The sequence below is a fragment of the Myotis nattereri genome (genome assembly GCF_964212035.1).
Source record: "Myotis nattereri genome assembly, chromosome: 5".
NCBI classification, from domain to species: Eukaryota; Metazoa; Chordata; class Mammalia; order Chiroptera; family Vespertilionidae; genus Myotis; species Myotis nattereri.
The window spans coordinates 69,748,207-69,764,778 of NC_138080.1; the positions used below are offsets into that span (position 1 = coordinate 69,748,207).

Sequence of the window (16,572 nt, forward strand, 5' to 3'; positions counted from 1 at the left end):
CATTTACCTGTTTGAGTATCTCGATGAGCTTGATTGGGTGGAATTCCTCCAAGGGAGATAGTGAGCACGTCGAGGCCACCAAAATTCTGAGTAGGGTGGGCGATATCTCTGTTGTATATCCTGTCGATGGACAGTACTGTGGCTGTTCCATTTTTTCCGAGTAGAAAAGTATGCCAGTGGCCATCAGCAACATACACTTCAGGAATATTTCTCTCCACTTTCCCAGCAATTCCTGCATCTGATGTAAAATGTACTTTGCCATTCTTAATCTATAAACATATTAAAAAAATGTACAATTAAACTCTAACATACTTGAATAAAAACAAAGTAAAACCTTAAAATATTGGTCAGTTCAAAGCAGATGGAATAGATGAAGAGACTAATATATTAGAGTATACTTACCTATCAAGCTCTATGATTTTAGGTAGCATATACCTTCACATTCAATAGTTTCACTTGTTTTCAAGGTATTATTATATTTGTACTTAATTATTCAAGATGCAGAGAATTATCTTTCAGAACACAATTGAGATAGTAATGAGATGAATGGCCCTTTTAAGATAAATAAATTAATTTTTTAATGATTTCCTATAATTTTTCAAAAAATATGTTTTTATTGATTTTAGAGAGAGAAAGCGAAAGGGAGATAGAGGAAGAGAAACATCAATGTGGGGGAGAAACATCAATCGGTTGCCTCCTGCACATGCCCCGACCAGGGATTGAACCAGAAACCCGAGTCTGTGCCCTAACAGAGAATCAAATGGGTGACCTTCTTGTGCTTGGACGATGCTCAATCAATTGAGCCATACTGTCAGAGCATGCTTTCCTATAATTTAATGGCAATGGTGAGTGTAAATAAAATTGGTCAGTTTAGTACATGGCCAATAATGATAAAAATATTAAAACTACTTGCAAAATAAGTCAATTCTTAGATAAAAATGAAGAATAGTTGGAAAAATAAAGACAAAAATAAATTGTTTCACCTGTCATATATGACACACTGAAATCTTAGAAAGAAATCATGTCTAGTATTTACATAAGTTATTGAGATTAAAAAGAACTATGATGAATAAATGTTGAGTTCTTAATAATGAGGTGTCTGGGCAAGTCTTCACTTTGGCTCTCTTCCAATTTATCTAAGGGATATTCGGTTTCTGTTACTTCGCCCAGTACAACATTGGGTAACAGAATGCTCCTACTCCCATTTCCAACCAAGTTTCCAGTATTCCGAGTAGACACTTTAGGAAATAAAATAATTTATGAGGCAGATGAACATTTGGTTCAGAGAGCATCATCCCATCAAACTCCCAGACAGAGCTGGTGCCGGCAGGAGGATGAAGTGACACCATGTCTCAAATGACAGGCATGAAAGGATGGATCAGTTTATGTTGTCACTCAGATCAAATGCCATTTCTCCATGCAACAAACGCATCTGGTAGAACTAAAAGTCAGTACATCTGTACTGTGGAAAATATGCCTAACACATTTACATATGTTATTCATATTGTAATATTTTATTAAAGCAGTCTCTCTAGATAATAATATATTTCAGTACCAAACTCAGATAGAAAAAAAGAGAGTTGTGGTTAAATGACAATAACATTTCATCAAATGGGCAACGTCTCATGACATGCGGTAAAAACAGCAACTCGTCTTTGGTTGTAGCCAGAGTCCTTTTTGGAAACAGGCCTTGGGAAGAGCCTTCTCCTAGCTCCGCGTTTCTCGCCTGATGGATCACAACTCATCATCCTTTTATCTGAAGAGGGGTCTTTGGGATATACCACAGGGTGGATTCAATAAGAACATGACAACATTCTTCATGTTTTCCTTTTCCCTAATAATACTCTACCAAACTCCTGTATTCTTTTTAACTTTCCAAACATCCTGCTAATGTTTTGCTTTGTTCATTTATTTATTTTTTAATCAACAGACCTCTGAATCTCTCATCCCAAGTCTGTACAATATACCTAGCCTCACTTAGAAACAAAACAAACCAAAAAGCTCTGCACCAAACCACAGAACGGACTTGGAGTAGTAAGTCCATCATCTGTTATTACAGAACTCCAACATGGAGAGGCACAATACGCCACGACAGACGGGAGGTTTGGGGAACACTTTATAGTGTCAACACACTATACACAAGCGGGCTTTCCTTTTGCTTTTCTGGCTGAGATGTCCTCACCCTCATTACTTTTTTATCCAGACAGATTCTATTGATGTATTCGCATCTCTTCTCGCATTGCTATTGCTACTCACCACTGACCCTCTCTTCCACAACCATTTACAATCCCGTCCTTTTTCATTTTCACAGAATGTGTGTGTAAGTGTGTGTGTTTGCAGTGTGTGTGTGTGAGTGTGTGTGTGTGTGTGTGTGTGAGAGAGAGAGAGAGAGAGAGAGAGAGAGAGAGAGAGAGAGAGAAGCTGATTTAGAGCATGCAAAAAGGAAGAAAGAAACTGTCAGAAAGAGAGCCAAAGGAAAGAAAGAAGAAAACCAGGGGCCATGGCCACTGATAAGCTGGCTGATAAGTAAGTCATTTGAACTGGCTCCCAGGCTGCACAAGCACATCGTATTCCTGTCATCCAAATAGCGTGCCTGCTCCCAACAGCCACCCTCTTCCTGTCTATTGACTTCTCCTGATTCACTGGTTTTGGTGGTTGTTGTTTTTAATCTACTTACTTTATATGCCAAGCCCCTTTCATCTCTGAAAAGATGCTCTTCAAAATTTCATACGAAAGAAATGTGCCTTTTGGTCTCTTTAGTCATTATTTTTATTCGTTTGCACTGACTGCCCTTCTCTTCCAAAGCACTTGCTACCCAGGGCACACAAGCTGGAGAAGCAGCCTGCTGCCGGGCTGTGGGAAATGCAAGATTTTATGGTGACAAAAATGGATCCTGACATTCAGCCTCTTCCTCAAGGAAGAGGAAAGTCTGCCTCTGGTATCTTCAACCACATTGCATTTTGCATGTCTTGGCTTAAGGAGATAGCGTACAGAAAATGTTCACATGTCATTTAAATGGCACAAGGACTTGGAAGCAGCTTAATGGATAATGCGCAGACCTCCATGTCAGAGCCTCTGAACGCACATAAAACATTTCCTATAGACATGCAGGTCTACTTCTCTCTGCTTCTCTGTTTTCTTGGCTTTTAATACACTTTCCAATGAAAATGATAAACACCAACTAATAACATTACACAATGACTCGCATGCTTTGTTTTGTAGTTGCTCTGTTAATTCGGGAACTGGCTCTTTGTTTCCATAGTGGAGGTAGAGTTACAGGCTGAAGATGTTCCTGAGGCCTGGGTTAGGGCAGTTTCTCACTCTGGCACCAATGACATTTCGAACTGAATGATTCTTTTTTGTGGGATGCTGTGTTGTGCATTGTAGGATGTTTAGAGATATACCATCCCCCCAAACCAGGACAATAAAAATTGTCTCCAGACATTGCCAAGTGTCTATCCAAGGTAACATCACCCCCAGATGGGAATGACTAGACTAGGGGATTATAATATGACTAGAGGCCCGGTGCATAAAAATTCATGCACTGGAGGGGGGTCCCTCAGCCCGGCATGCCCCCTCTCACAGTCTGGGAGCCCTCACGGGAAGGAGGCGACCCAGCGATCATGGGAAGGTGATGCCCCCAGCACACCTCTGCTGCTGCCACTGTTGGCAGCACAAACCTCGGCCGGCCCTGGTCACCTGAGCCTCAGATGGCTCTAGGCTTGCCTGCTCCTCAGGCGTTGGCTGGGCAGCCGACATCCAAAGCTTGCCCACATCTTGGGCAGGCCCTAGGCGGCTGGGCAGCCGACATCCAAAGCTTGCCCACATCTCGGGCAGGCCCTAGGCGGCTGGGCAGCTGACATGCGAGGCTTGCCTGCGCGTCGGGCTGGCCCTTGGTGGCTGGGGGGCTGAGGGCAGGTCCGGCTGCACCATGCGCCTGCTGCCCACCCCCGGCTGGGCTGAAAGGACTGTGGGACTCCCAGCAGGCACAAGGAGTGGCCGAACCCGCCCGGCCGCACCACGTGCCTGCCACCTCCCCAGTGGGGCTGAATGGACTGGGGGAATCCGTTGGGGCTGAGGGGACTGGGCACTGCCATCTTGTGGCTACGGGTGCCGCCATCTTGGTGACAGAGTGATGGTCAATTTGCATGTTCCTTCTTTATTAGATAGGATAGTTTTTAAAAGATTGGTATTTTCTACTTCTTATTAAATATGTGTACATGGAACATACCAACCAGAGTTGGCTTGGATAAAGAGAAATTTTGAGAATAAAGAGGCTGAAGTTTAAAGGTGAAAATGTTTTTATTTTTAGTATTATATGTGAATTAAACCTAGCACTTTTCTATGCATTTTGCTTTTGGCTTTATTAGCTAAGCTTCTAGTAATTTTAAAAATATTGCTTTATAGGTGGAAAAAATTCAGGAAATTTGGGTTTGTTTTCTTAAATAATTTACCAAAACTCATATAAAATTATGAGTAGAGTTATAATATACAAAGTAATGTAGAAAGCAATCAATATAACTAAACTGAAGAAAATGATTATCTAAGAGATTTCTTTTTTGTGGGCTAGAAAGCAGTATGATCATTTTAGGAATAAAGAATTCTGAGTTGATGGAAAATGCATGTCTATTTATTCACCAGTGCAGTGCCTCATTTACAGTCAAGAAAAAAATAAGAAATGATGTAAAAGCCTAATGATAAGTCAATCCACTGTTTTCATGAAATGTGATGTTTAAAAATATTTATTTAGAGATTTGGAGAATGTAGCTATAATTTTACTTATAATAATTCCAAAGATACTTAATTTCACAGGGTTTACCAGGAGGTAAGTTGAAAATATGCTCCAGAGTAAAGACAGATAATTTCAAATGTTTGCCCTTATTGCAGTCCTGCCCTTAAATGTACAGGGTGGGGCAAACATAGGTTTAGAGTTGTGAGTACATGAAACAGAGTTTATTCTTAAATTATTACTTATTAATCATTGTATTATTTTCCATAAGAACAACTGTAAACCTACTTTTGCCCCACCCTGTACACATACCATTGTTTGAAATAATTCTTGGAGAAAAGTAGTTTTCCTTTTCAAAGACACATAATCCTTTTGTTTTACTTCGTTTAAAAGTAGGGGGAAAAGCAATATAAATTTTTATCAGACAACATAGATCGCAACAAATTCTTTCCCTGCTGGCCTACCTAGCAGTGCTCTCTACTCTAAACCAAGACAAAAGTGTTTAGAAACCAAACCATGCAGATCTTTGTTACTCTGGCCAATGCCTGGGAAATAGCTAAGATAGACGATATTGGACTAGTGCCCAGCATCAGTCGGAACTCTAATGGGCTGTAAGAGCAGAGGACAGAAATTGTGGGAGACGTGATTTAAACCATGACACAGCAGGCGGTCTAATCAAATGAAGTCACCATTAGCTTTTATCTTACCTTCACAGTGGTATAATTGCTGCTTTCTTGGATATGGATTAAAATGCCATTCTCGCTTCTTGTCCTGAACTTTACTTCCAGACTGTTCACACCAAAAGGCTCCATCGTGGCCCCTCGTATGCTCTGTCTTAACAGATATTCCCGCTTCTCATTCTGACTCATGTGGTAGTCCAAGCGCCCTTTGCCTTCCAATGACAAGGCAGTGTCAGGAGTAATAGCTGCAAGCCAACAAAGAAAGGGACAAATAAATGCACCCACTATTTCCTAAAGAGTGTCTATAGGTGACAAAACATTATAAAAAGGGACAATAAAAATATTGTGTTTAGAATTAATGTCTCCCAATTCTCCTATTGAAAAAATAATTGCCACATGTGACTTATTGTAGGAGTTGATTTCAAATGCTTAAATCCATTTCAGAACCATGAAATGTAAAACATTTTATGATACACATTAATCATTTGGGAAATATTCATTAAATACTTGATACTTGATATAAATTATGGATATCTGAAGAGATTGCCACCTGTTAAAATTTGGGGGAAACACAGTGAATCATTATTTATTTATAATGGTTTACTGTGTTTCCAAAATTCATGAATGAATATATATTTTCATAGTTAAAGTGATTTGCAATCTTTAAAGTCTCTAGCAATTAGAAACTTGAAGAAAAAATATATAATCACATATTTATATTTTAACTGACTTTATGATTAGTAATAATCATACAGAATTTAATTTATCATCATTTATAATTATGACTTATCATAATTTGATAATGTTTTCACACTACTGAAGTGTGGCAGTTTGTTATAGCACCATAGCTAAAGAAAAAAACATCAAATTAGCACAAAAGGGCTTCAGCATTCAATAGTACATGTCAAAAAGGCAAGTTTTATAGTATGTAAATTACATTTTTTCAAAGAAAGATATTTCTAAAGCCAATTACACATTTCATATTCAGATATAATTTGGCTCCTACTTATTAAATACTCATTACTTTAAAAAGTATGTGTCAAAGTCCTTTTGCTATGTTGTGATTTTAACCTAAATAATTAAACACAATTATACCTCTTCTACTAACATATTTTTGATTATAGTGTTCTTAATTTAATCATGAATTTCTATTTATTCTCATATTATAATAGAACCAAATGACTCTTTTAAAAAGTAGTCAGTTAAATGCAGTGATTTTAGTACTAACCTCTTATTAGAAAATGAAGCAATTTTTATAAAAGAGAGCTCATTAGGGTTGGATAGTTAGTGGATGTACAGCTTGAAATTAGAAAAAGCCACGGTCTAATGATGGCTTGAACATCATTAATATCTTATTAACATTAGGGTTTAGAAACAAATCACTAATAAAAGGATTTAAAACCAATTTTAATAATTGAAAGTTAAAATTCAAGTATCATTTCAATTGTAATAGATTACAATGCATTGTATGATGTTTTGAGTCCTGTGTTCAGTGATTTATCATTTACATTTTTCTACCAAATATAAAATATTCACCAGAGAAATATTGCCAAAAGGCAGATAATATGAAGCCCCTGGCCTTGTAGATTGCCTAGCTTTCCTAAAGGTAAACCAAACATAAGTGATATAATTTTAAAATGGAGCCCTAGCAGGTTTGGCTCAGTGGATAGAGCGTCAACCTGCAGACTGACGGGTCCCAGGTTCGATTCTGGTCAAGGGCACATGCCCAGGTTGTGGGCTCAATCCCCAGTGTGGGGCTTACAGGAGGCAGCCCATTAATGATTCTCTCTCACCACTGATGTTTCTATCTCTCTCTCCCTCTCCCTTCCTCTCTGAAATCAATGAAAAAAAAATTGTATGTATTAAAAAGGAAACGAATGATGTATTTAGTAAATAATTTTAAAAGGATGTCACTCTTCCTCAAGTTAAAAATATAAGTTTTAAAATGTCACTATATTCACTGATGATTGCCCATTTAATATTTTCAATATTTAGAATGAAAACATAATTTAATTCCTTATTTAGGAGCATATATCTATATTGTCATCGTTACTATAATTTCCAGTGAAAGGTGAGACGCTTGCATACATTTTTCACAGTATTTGCCAGTCAGCCCCTCTTTGCAGTGGCACTGCTGCCATGACCAGTAATCCGTGCACGTGCCGCCGTGCTGGCAGGGACTGCGAGTACACGCGCCTTCCAGTCTGGGGCATCTGAAAGCAAGTCACAACAAAGACTCAGAAAACACAAGACAAGGTGGGAGAAATGTGCTAAAATTAAACACAAATGTTTAGTAACCTGCTTCCTTTCGTGCATTCAATTCTTTGAAACTCAAGTGACAACATTTATAGCATCTAATCAAACTGTGACAAATGACCTGCCTCATTTATGAAGGAGAAGATTAAACAGAGTAACACCTTACATGGTAAAGAAAAAGAGGTGATAATTTTTTTGTTTAAATTAATTTTAAATGGAGCAAGTCATCTTGGCCCAATAACCACTGTAGTTAATGTGATCTCTAGGCTACACATTTATTTGAAGGCACATCTCCTCCACCAGACAACTCATGCAACTAATGTTTATCAAATGTCTTCTGTATAGCAAGCACTATGCCAAGCATGGAGATAACATGATGAAAAAACACCATGTGTTCAAGGAATATTTGTTTTTTCTGTGGGGGAAATGGGCAAAAAACAAATTCAGACAAATGTTCAAAGATGGAAGTTCTACGGAAATGGTGAGACAGAGAATGGGTATTGGGGGTCTTAGGGGTTGCTGGGTCTCTAGATCAGGCAGCGAAGGAAGGACCCATCACTTTTATAAAGACCTAAACAAAGTGAGAGAGCAACGTAAATCTGGTAGAAGATGATTCTGGGCAGAGGAAACAGTAAGTGAGAAAGCCCTGTCATGTGTGAGGAGCACCAAGGGGCCCAACATGGTTAGAGCACAGAGACAAGGAGAAGTGTGAGTCCATGTAGTGAGGAGCTAAGGGGGAGGCCTGACCATGAAGGACTGGTACCTCAGGGTAGGAACTACCTTGTTTTTAAAATATCATTCTGGCCGAAACCGGTTTGGCTCAGTGGATAGAGCGTCGGCCTGCGGACTGAAAGGTCCCAGGTTCGATTCCGGTCAAGGGCATGTACCTTGGTTGTGTGCACATCCCCAGTAGGAGATGTGCAGGAGGCAGCTGATCGATGTTTCTCTCTCTCATCGATGTTTCTAACTCTCTATCTCTCTCCCTTCCTCTCTGTAAAAAATCAATAAAATATATTTAAAATAAAATAAAATAAAATAAAATATCATTCTGGTTGCTGGTAGATTAGATGTGACATGTATCAGAAAGAGAGGGGCCAAAGGTAAGTCTAACAGTTTTGGCTGAGCCGGTGGGTAGATTGAGCTATTACTACCTGAGAGAGGAAATCTGTGGAAGGAGGAGGTTGGGAGGAGTCAGGAAGGAGGGCCAGAAGTTCAGTTTTAAACTTAAGTTTGTGATATTTGTTAGAAAATCGCACATGGAAAGTTGAGTAGGGTGTTGGCTATGAAGTTCAGAGGACAGGCCAAGTTGATGATAACTATTTAAGGGTCACCGGCTTTAGAGATAGTAGTTAAATCCAAGGACTATATAAAAAGTAACTTCAAGAATGAAAATAGATACAAACTAGAGGAGATGAAGGAGGAGAAAGGAAGAATTATAGTAGGAAACCACGAGTATGCCATGTGCACAAACTGATAAACTACTTTTAGGGAGAGAGAGTGATGGACTGTTCCTAATATTGCTGACATTCAAATACGATGAGAATTGACCACTGATTTTAGCAAAAGAAGTGAATCATCACTTTCATAAAGATAGAACAATTTTTCAAAGACAGAGAATTAAGGTGGTAGAAAAAAGGAAAATGGGATTAATAAAGGTGTTTGTTTTTTTTAAAATAAAATGGGTGAAATAACAGCATGAAGTGAGATGAGAGAAAAACAGTTGAGTGCTGGAGCACTGTTTTTAGAAGGTTTGTGGGATGCAGGCTATTGCTTGGTCTTTGTGGGAGTCGGAAGAGTTCATTCATAACAGGTTACAAGGTATGCTACAGGACAAATGGGCAGATGTGGAGGAATGAGCTTTGGGGAGTTTTCATTTGACTATAACATTTTCTGAACTTTGGAAGCAAATTCATTAGCTGAGAAAAAGAGGCAGGGGATGTTTGAGGTCTGTGGAAAGAGGAGGCATGATCTAGTCATGAAGAGAGTGTGAACATTATTAAGCTAGGGGAATACAATAAACGGCCAGGCAATATTATGTCCACACTAGAGGTTAGTAAACATGAATTTAAACAGACTACAAACTCCTCAGGAGCTCCGGGCCAGGTGCCTACCTCATGATTTAACTCACTAGCTGGTTGACTTGGGGCAAGATTTTACAAGTCTAAGTAGCTCAGTTACTTCATCTGTAAAATGAAAGTATATCTACCTCACAAAGTGATTGTCAAGGTTAAAAGAACTGATAGTGTAAAATGCTAAGAATACTGCTGGTGCATATAAGATATCAATAAATGTTGGTCTTCGTAGACACCAGATAAATCTGAAATTTAAAAAATAAAAGTGAATTCTCAAATTTGGGAGCTATGACATAATTAGTCTTTAAGTCTCTTTATTCTAACATATTCAAAGAGAATGACATCCATCACATCAAAATATGTTTAGAAATAAAGCTCACCTTATTAAGTATAAGATAAAATAATATTTCCAGTGAAGCTCCAGTCTTAAATTTAGAAACTTTCATGACAGAGCGATGAAAATTAGACAAAAATTCTCATTGAAAGAGAATTCAATTTCAATTTACAAATTTTCTGAAAAGTCATAAAATATATAATTCACATGAAGCACGATTTGAGGGAAAATCACTAATAGACTATTCCTTATAAAAAGGCATATATAAAGGCAACAAATTATGTACATATACTACCATTCTAACCTTTGATCATGAAGATACAGAATACTGCATACTTTTAGGGCTTTGGACACAGCAATTTCATAATTTGATGGTCAATTATCATACAGTTTTTGCATTTTCTTAAAAAGGGTAAGAAATAAAATTGCCATACTGGTCTAGGATGCCTTGAGCAGCCAGAGCTTGACTGGGTTCCAGGGGCCTTCCATTCACTGCAAACTCCATGATGCATCCGATGAAATCATGGCTTTCCACGTGTCCTCTCCTCTGAAGAACTGGGTCTAGTGATCTGATACCTCCAACTGTGGCTCGATTTGGCTGAACGTCAAGAGTCCTTCATAAGAAAGAAAAGTATGTTAGTACCGACATGGTAGATTTTAGCAGGTTTCATTTAAAGAAATGTGAAGATAACTTTTTCTGGCAGGTGTTATAGGATGGTAAATTTGAGTGGAAAACATTACCGATGTGTAGGTAATATCCACCAGACAGGTACCTAGAGGATTATTTAAGGTCTGAATAATAATACAACTTATAGAAATGGTATTTGCAGATAGTCAAGTGGGATGTATATAACTATGTTGAATTAGCAAGGAACACACTATCAGAAAGAATATAAAATGCATTAGGAGTAGGGACAACTCTAATGTTAATATCAGATTACACTTTCCCTTCACTACAGAGATGATAAGGAATGCCAATAAGTTGATTACTGCAATGGATTATGTGACACTGTTTATTTTTCTGTTTGTTACTATTTCTACTAAAGTTACTTATGTTTTAGATAGGGTCATGATGTGTTCCACTTTGAAGTGCTATTGATAAATATCTGTCACTACTTGTCACATACAACGTTCAGAGACCGTGTCTAAAAGGGGTGGAGCCCTTATCCTAGCCTTTCAGGACCCAAGTCACATGCAACTATTTCACCAGGATTCTTAGGGTCTAGGCTATGTGCATCTTTCCTTTCTCATCCTGGCCACTTCATTTCACACCTTCTTTTTAAAAACAAATTTTGTACACTACTTATTAACTTTTTATTTTGTAGCACAACAATCTCTTTAGAGAGGATGAAAGACCTTAAATTTTGATGCAATACTTTGCATAATAAAATTACTTTCAATTGTGTAATTTCCTTTTTAATGTCAAGTAATGGTAAAGATCAAACTAACAGTTGTACGTACCAGTCATCTGAGATGGCCACGTTACTGACAGTGCAGTATCCTGGTTCTTGGTTCTCAGAACAAGAGTCCACAGTTAAGGAAGCTGCCTGTACAGCAAGAGAAGGAAGCGTTCAGCCGGGTGCTACTGCCCCCAGTGTCCTTTCCAGCCAACACTGCCCAGGGCTGGTTTCGATGTGGACATGATTTTAAAATTGTGATAACATATTAATTCAGCATAATAAATACAATACAATAGTAAGTTATAGACACATATTTCTTTGATATGCCTAAAACTAAATTGTGAAGGAATTAATATAAGGGGTGGGAAGGTGCTTTAAAAAACCTTCTCCAGGCTTCTTTTTTATAGATGAAAGAATCAAAATGCCATAAACATCTCTTAGATATTATACAGTGGGTCTGAGACAGCTTCCTGGAGTTACAATAGTGATAAGCCTGTTTATTCTACTAGCCAACTAGTCTAGCAAATGAAAAACACACACATTATATTTCTGATTTTTTAAAGTCTTCTTCCAATAATTCATACATATGTACAAAAAAATTTTGAAAGTACAATGTACATACTATTATAGCAACCTAAGGATATTGTAATACATGCATTAAAGTTAAATTTTTGAGATAATGTACAGAAATAAATTAGATGCTTTTTTCAATTATAAGAATCATTATTTATAAAGAGTACGAGGTTGAAAATCTGCATATAACTGTTGACTTCCAAAAACTTAAGTTGTCCCTCTTTATCTATTAATTCAGGACCCCCTGTAGATACCAAGTTAGGTGTATGCTCTCTAGATAAAGTGGCAAAGACCAATGAGTGCTGTCAGCCCTCTGCCTCCTGATCCTGGATCAAACAGTACAGGTATTTATTGAAAGAAATCCACATATAAGTGGATGCACACAATTCAAACCCATGTTGTTCAAGGCTCAACTGTCTATGCAAATATTAATTTATAAGAATGGTTATCATTTGAGTTTAATTTTAACAGCAGGGCAAGTGTAAGAAGCAACACATGGAGGTCCAGCAAGTTGACCAACATTGCTCTTACATGCAAAAGTATCTATCTGGTTTTCAGTCTTCCCGAATCAAGTCCCTTTCATTATGTATAGAAATTATTCATTTCCTTAATATCCCATTTTTATCAATATTACATATGATTTTGAGGAATTGCCCATAAAATGTGTACTTAGATGAGAGACTTGTAAAGGCATATCTTAAATACCTTACATTTCAGAAACAATGAATGAGGTCAATGTATAGTTTATTGTGCATCAAATATTACTAAAGTATTTTAAATTATTTCTATCAGTTAATTGTTATAACTTATTATAAGCTCCATACAATGAACTCTCACAAGCCATGTAAGTTTTTTTCTTGCCACCTTTTCAAGGAAATCATAATAAATACTAACACTATAGGAAACATTTACACTTCCAATTCTATGTCAAGACCTTTTTTTTAATGTCCCATTTAGCTAACTCTTTCAATAATTAATAATTTCCCAATGTTCTATAAAATTGAGTGATATTAATCTCAAAGGCAGTATTAGGTTTTCATGGAAGAATTTATGTTGCTCATGTAGACTATTTCATTTATTTCTAAAAAACAAAAACAAACAAGAAAAACAAAAAACAAAACAAAACATTAACACATCTCTCTCTGCATATACAATGCAAAGTATCCAACAATTCCAGCGATCCCTAAAGCAATAATAAATTCAGGAGTATCACTGGATATTCATGAATGCCTCAACTAGAAAAAACAACTTAGGTAATGGTATCATATTTTAGTCAAACTTAATATTTAATATACATTTTTATTTTCTAAAAGCTTGGTGATACAACTCAAAGAGAAAATACCTGAGGGAAAGTTTTGTTTGAATAGTAGCTCATGCAATTTAATCTTCAGAGTTAATGCACCTTCTTTATTACTGTATTTTTCTACCAGTACTGCTATAAATTGAGAAGTTTCTGTCCTGTCAATGAAATGATTCAAGCTGAGAAGTTAATGATTTTGCCAGTTTCCAACAGAGTCCTTCTAAACTGTAGAAAACAGATTCAAAATCCAGTAGGGGCCTTATTTTGGATGTTTTCTGAAATATGGAGACATTTTTCCGTTGACCGAAGTCACAATGACAAGTGTTTTTTCTCCACATTTAGTATTATTCAAGCCCTGATGACTATGGCTACATATTACAAACAGACTGAAAGAATTCTTTTGCTCTCCCTTCCCTTTGGGCATACCTCATAGTACCTTTTTCCTTTTTTCTCTCTCTCTCTTGCTTCCAAGCCCTTGTGTGACTCAATCAAAGTTCATGAAGTTTAAAGGGACCCTGGAGGTCAAGAGGCAAAATCATCCATTCCACATAAGAGCCCACTGACAACGCCTTAGCTACAAAGTTATCTTACCTACGTTCTGAGAATTGGGATGAGGGTGCTACCTACTATCCCCTATTAGCGTGACTGTTCATATCAGGAAATCATCAGCGCCTTACCATTCCTGCTCTCCTGGCAATCACAGTGTGAAAATGTCCGTCGGACACCTTCTTCATGGTGGTGAGTTTATATGTACCGCTGCCTAAATTGTAAGAGAATCTTAGTCTCTCTTCAGCAATTTCGAGAGCCAAAAATTCAGCCCGGTCCCCTGTCTGGTTGTCATAGTTGTAAAGCAATAAAGCATGACTTTTAATCGTTGCAAATTTGACATAAATATAGTTGTTATTGGGGTCCAAGCTGGGAAATTCCATGTAAGATAACTCCTCAAATCCATAACTATTCAACTCGCAGTGTTTTCCAAAGACACCTGTAGACAGAAAAAATTGAAAAAATCGACACATCAAATTCCAGTGAATTTTACTAAAAAGCTTTGATTAAAATACAAAAATTAGTCATACTTACATTTTTTCTTATTCTCCAAAGAATACTATCTAAACTAAATTGAACTAGAATGAATCCATGATCTTTAAAACATATAACAGATGATAAAGTGGTTTAAATGCTTTTCTTTGGCCAATTAGGGAACATTTAAGTATGCCCCATTTCTAGAAATTAGGATCAGTGGAATGAAGTATGTCTGAAAAGTTCTTTCCTGGAAAGCTTTCAAAATTAGTTGGTCAATCTTTTGAAAGTTTCATATGCTGCAATTTTCAAACAAGGTACTTTCTCCATAATATATAATTCTTTCGTTCTCCTATCTCATAAATTCTTAAAAACAATTTTAATTCAATTGAGCATGGTAAATTTTGTTTTGACTAAAAAAAAATCAGTCCCTGTACCTGTGGTATTTTTAAGGGTCACAAATTACAGAAGAGAACCACTGCTTTTAGGAAAATAACTGTCTTAGTTTTTATTTCTTTCTTGTTTCATACCCACTCTGGGCATGATTTATACCAGGCTCCTTGGAAATAGTTTTCTGTTTTTTCCAAAATCAAGCATTCCCATTTGTTTGTGCTGGTTCTTTTTCAAACTTGAAAAATGAGTTTTATTGATGTTACAATGCTATGCCAAAATTCTTTTCCCACAAATATTAGTAGACTGTAGCAAATGATTGGAAAATTAACCCATGCCAATACAGCATGACTCTTATTAACTTGCAGAGGTTTCATTCCTTCATTTTGGCTGCACATCTCTTATAAATGTGTTACATTGAGAGTCAGGGAATTGTTCAACCAGAAGGAACCAATGCCATCATTTTACAGAATATTTAAAAATCGCCCAAGGCCACAGAACCATGGGAGTCAGAGCCAACACTGAAGGCCAGATCTCCTGATTGTCTAGTTGTTTAGCTGAATCACATTTTTTATCCAAATGTTCTTTAAATCAAAACAGCCTAGTAGCTACTATAAAATCATGTGTCTACTATCTTTTCTTTTTCTGTAATCACATTCATTGTAAATGAGTAGAAATATAAATAATTTATTTTTATTAACTAAAGTTTAAAAAAAGGAAAGAAATATTTGAGTTACATATTATAAATCATATATTACATATGGTATACATTTATTTATATTATAAATATATCATTCTATCATATAGTATTTATATTTTATGTTGTATCTATAATTTATACTCACATACAATAAGATTTTACAATTTATTTATATTAAACATTTATTATATTACATATACCTTATATATGCAGAAGGAGTAGCCAAAGTTAAAGAAAGAGCAAAGATAAAGCATACAAATTAAATAGATTATTGCAGAAATCTTCACTATGTATTTCCTCAGGTCTCTTCTGATTAAATTTTAATAAATCTATGAAAATGTGCTTAAATTGTATATTCACATTTGTAGAAAGTATACAGATCCCAGAAACATGTTCTACATTTTAACTGAAATCAATACTGTATATTCAAATATAAACATATTTCTTCATGGAATATATTTTTTTCTTTTTAAGGAGTTTTAATATAGTTTCTAGAAAAAAGTAAATTTCTATTTTGAAAATATAAAAGTTGAAAAGTTGAGGATTTAAAAATTGCCTTCCATCTGAAATGCCACAAAATAAACTTACATAAAAGTCAAGAGTATTAAAATTATTCTAATATGGGATTTTCTTGTGTGTGTGTATGTATATGAAGTTATACATATACAATTATACAGGCTCTCTTTATAAAAGTCTTAAGTATTTTTTAAAAATATATTTCTTTATTTACTTCAGAGAGGAAGGGAGAGGGAGAGAGAGAGATAGAAACACCAATGATAAGGGAGAATCACTGATTGGCTGCCTCCTGCATGCTCCACACTGGGGATGGAGCCTGCAACCTGGGCATGTGCCCTTGGCCAGAACCGAACCTGGGACCCTTCAGTCCACAGGCCGATGCTCTATCTACTGAGCCAAACTGGCTAGGGTAAATATTAAGCATTTTATGTTTTTTTTTTCTAAAATCTAAATCTAAAAAAATCTAAATTGAAAAAAAAATAAAATAAAATCCAAACAAATCTTTCACTGTTGAGAAGGTAAACAGTGCAAATTTTTTTCCAACTTTGAAATTATGGTCAAGATGTTGTTTTATAGGATGCATGTGTAATGATCTCCAGCTA

At 36.4% G+C, this 16,572-nt stretch overlaps 1 protein-coding gene across 2 annotated transcripts in view; it reads right to left on the minus strand.

The window, feature by feature from the left end:
- The window catches only part of FAT4 (FAT atypical cadherin 4), a gene marked incomplete at its 5' end in the record, with an annotated part of 155,771 nt that overhangs the window by 5,159 nt on the left and 134,040 nt on the right, over window positions 1–16,572 (minus strand). For both annotated transcript variants that reach the window (XM_081093237.1, XM_081093236.1), the window contains 6 exons: window positions 8–269; window positions 5,437–5,654; window positions 7,498–7,622; window positions 10,506–10,685; window positions 11,533–11,618; window positions 14,022–14,329. In XM_081093237.1, the coding sequence (XP_080949363.1) occupies window positions 8–269; window positions 5,437–5,654; window positions 7,498–7,622; window positions 10,506–10,685; window positions 11,533–11,618; window positions 14,022–14,329 (1,179 nt within the window). The remainder of the gene's footprint in view (window positions 1–7; window positions 270–5,436; window positions 5,655–7,497; window positions 7,623–10,505; window positions 10,686–11,532; window positions 11,619–14,021; window positions 14,330–16,572) is intronic.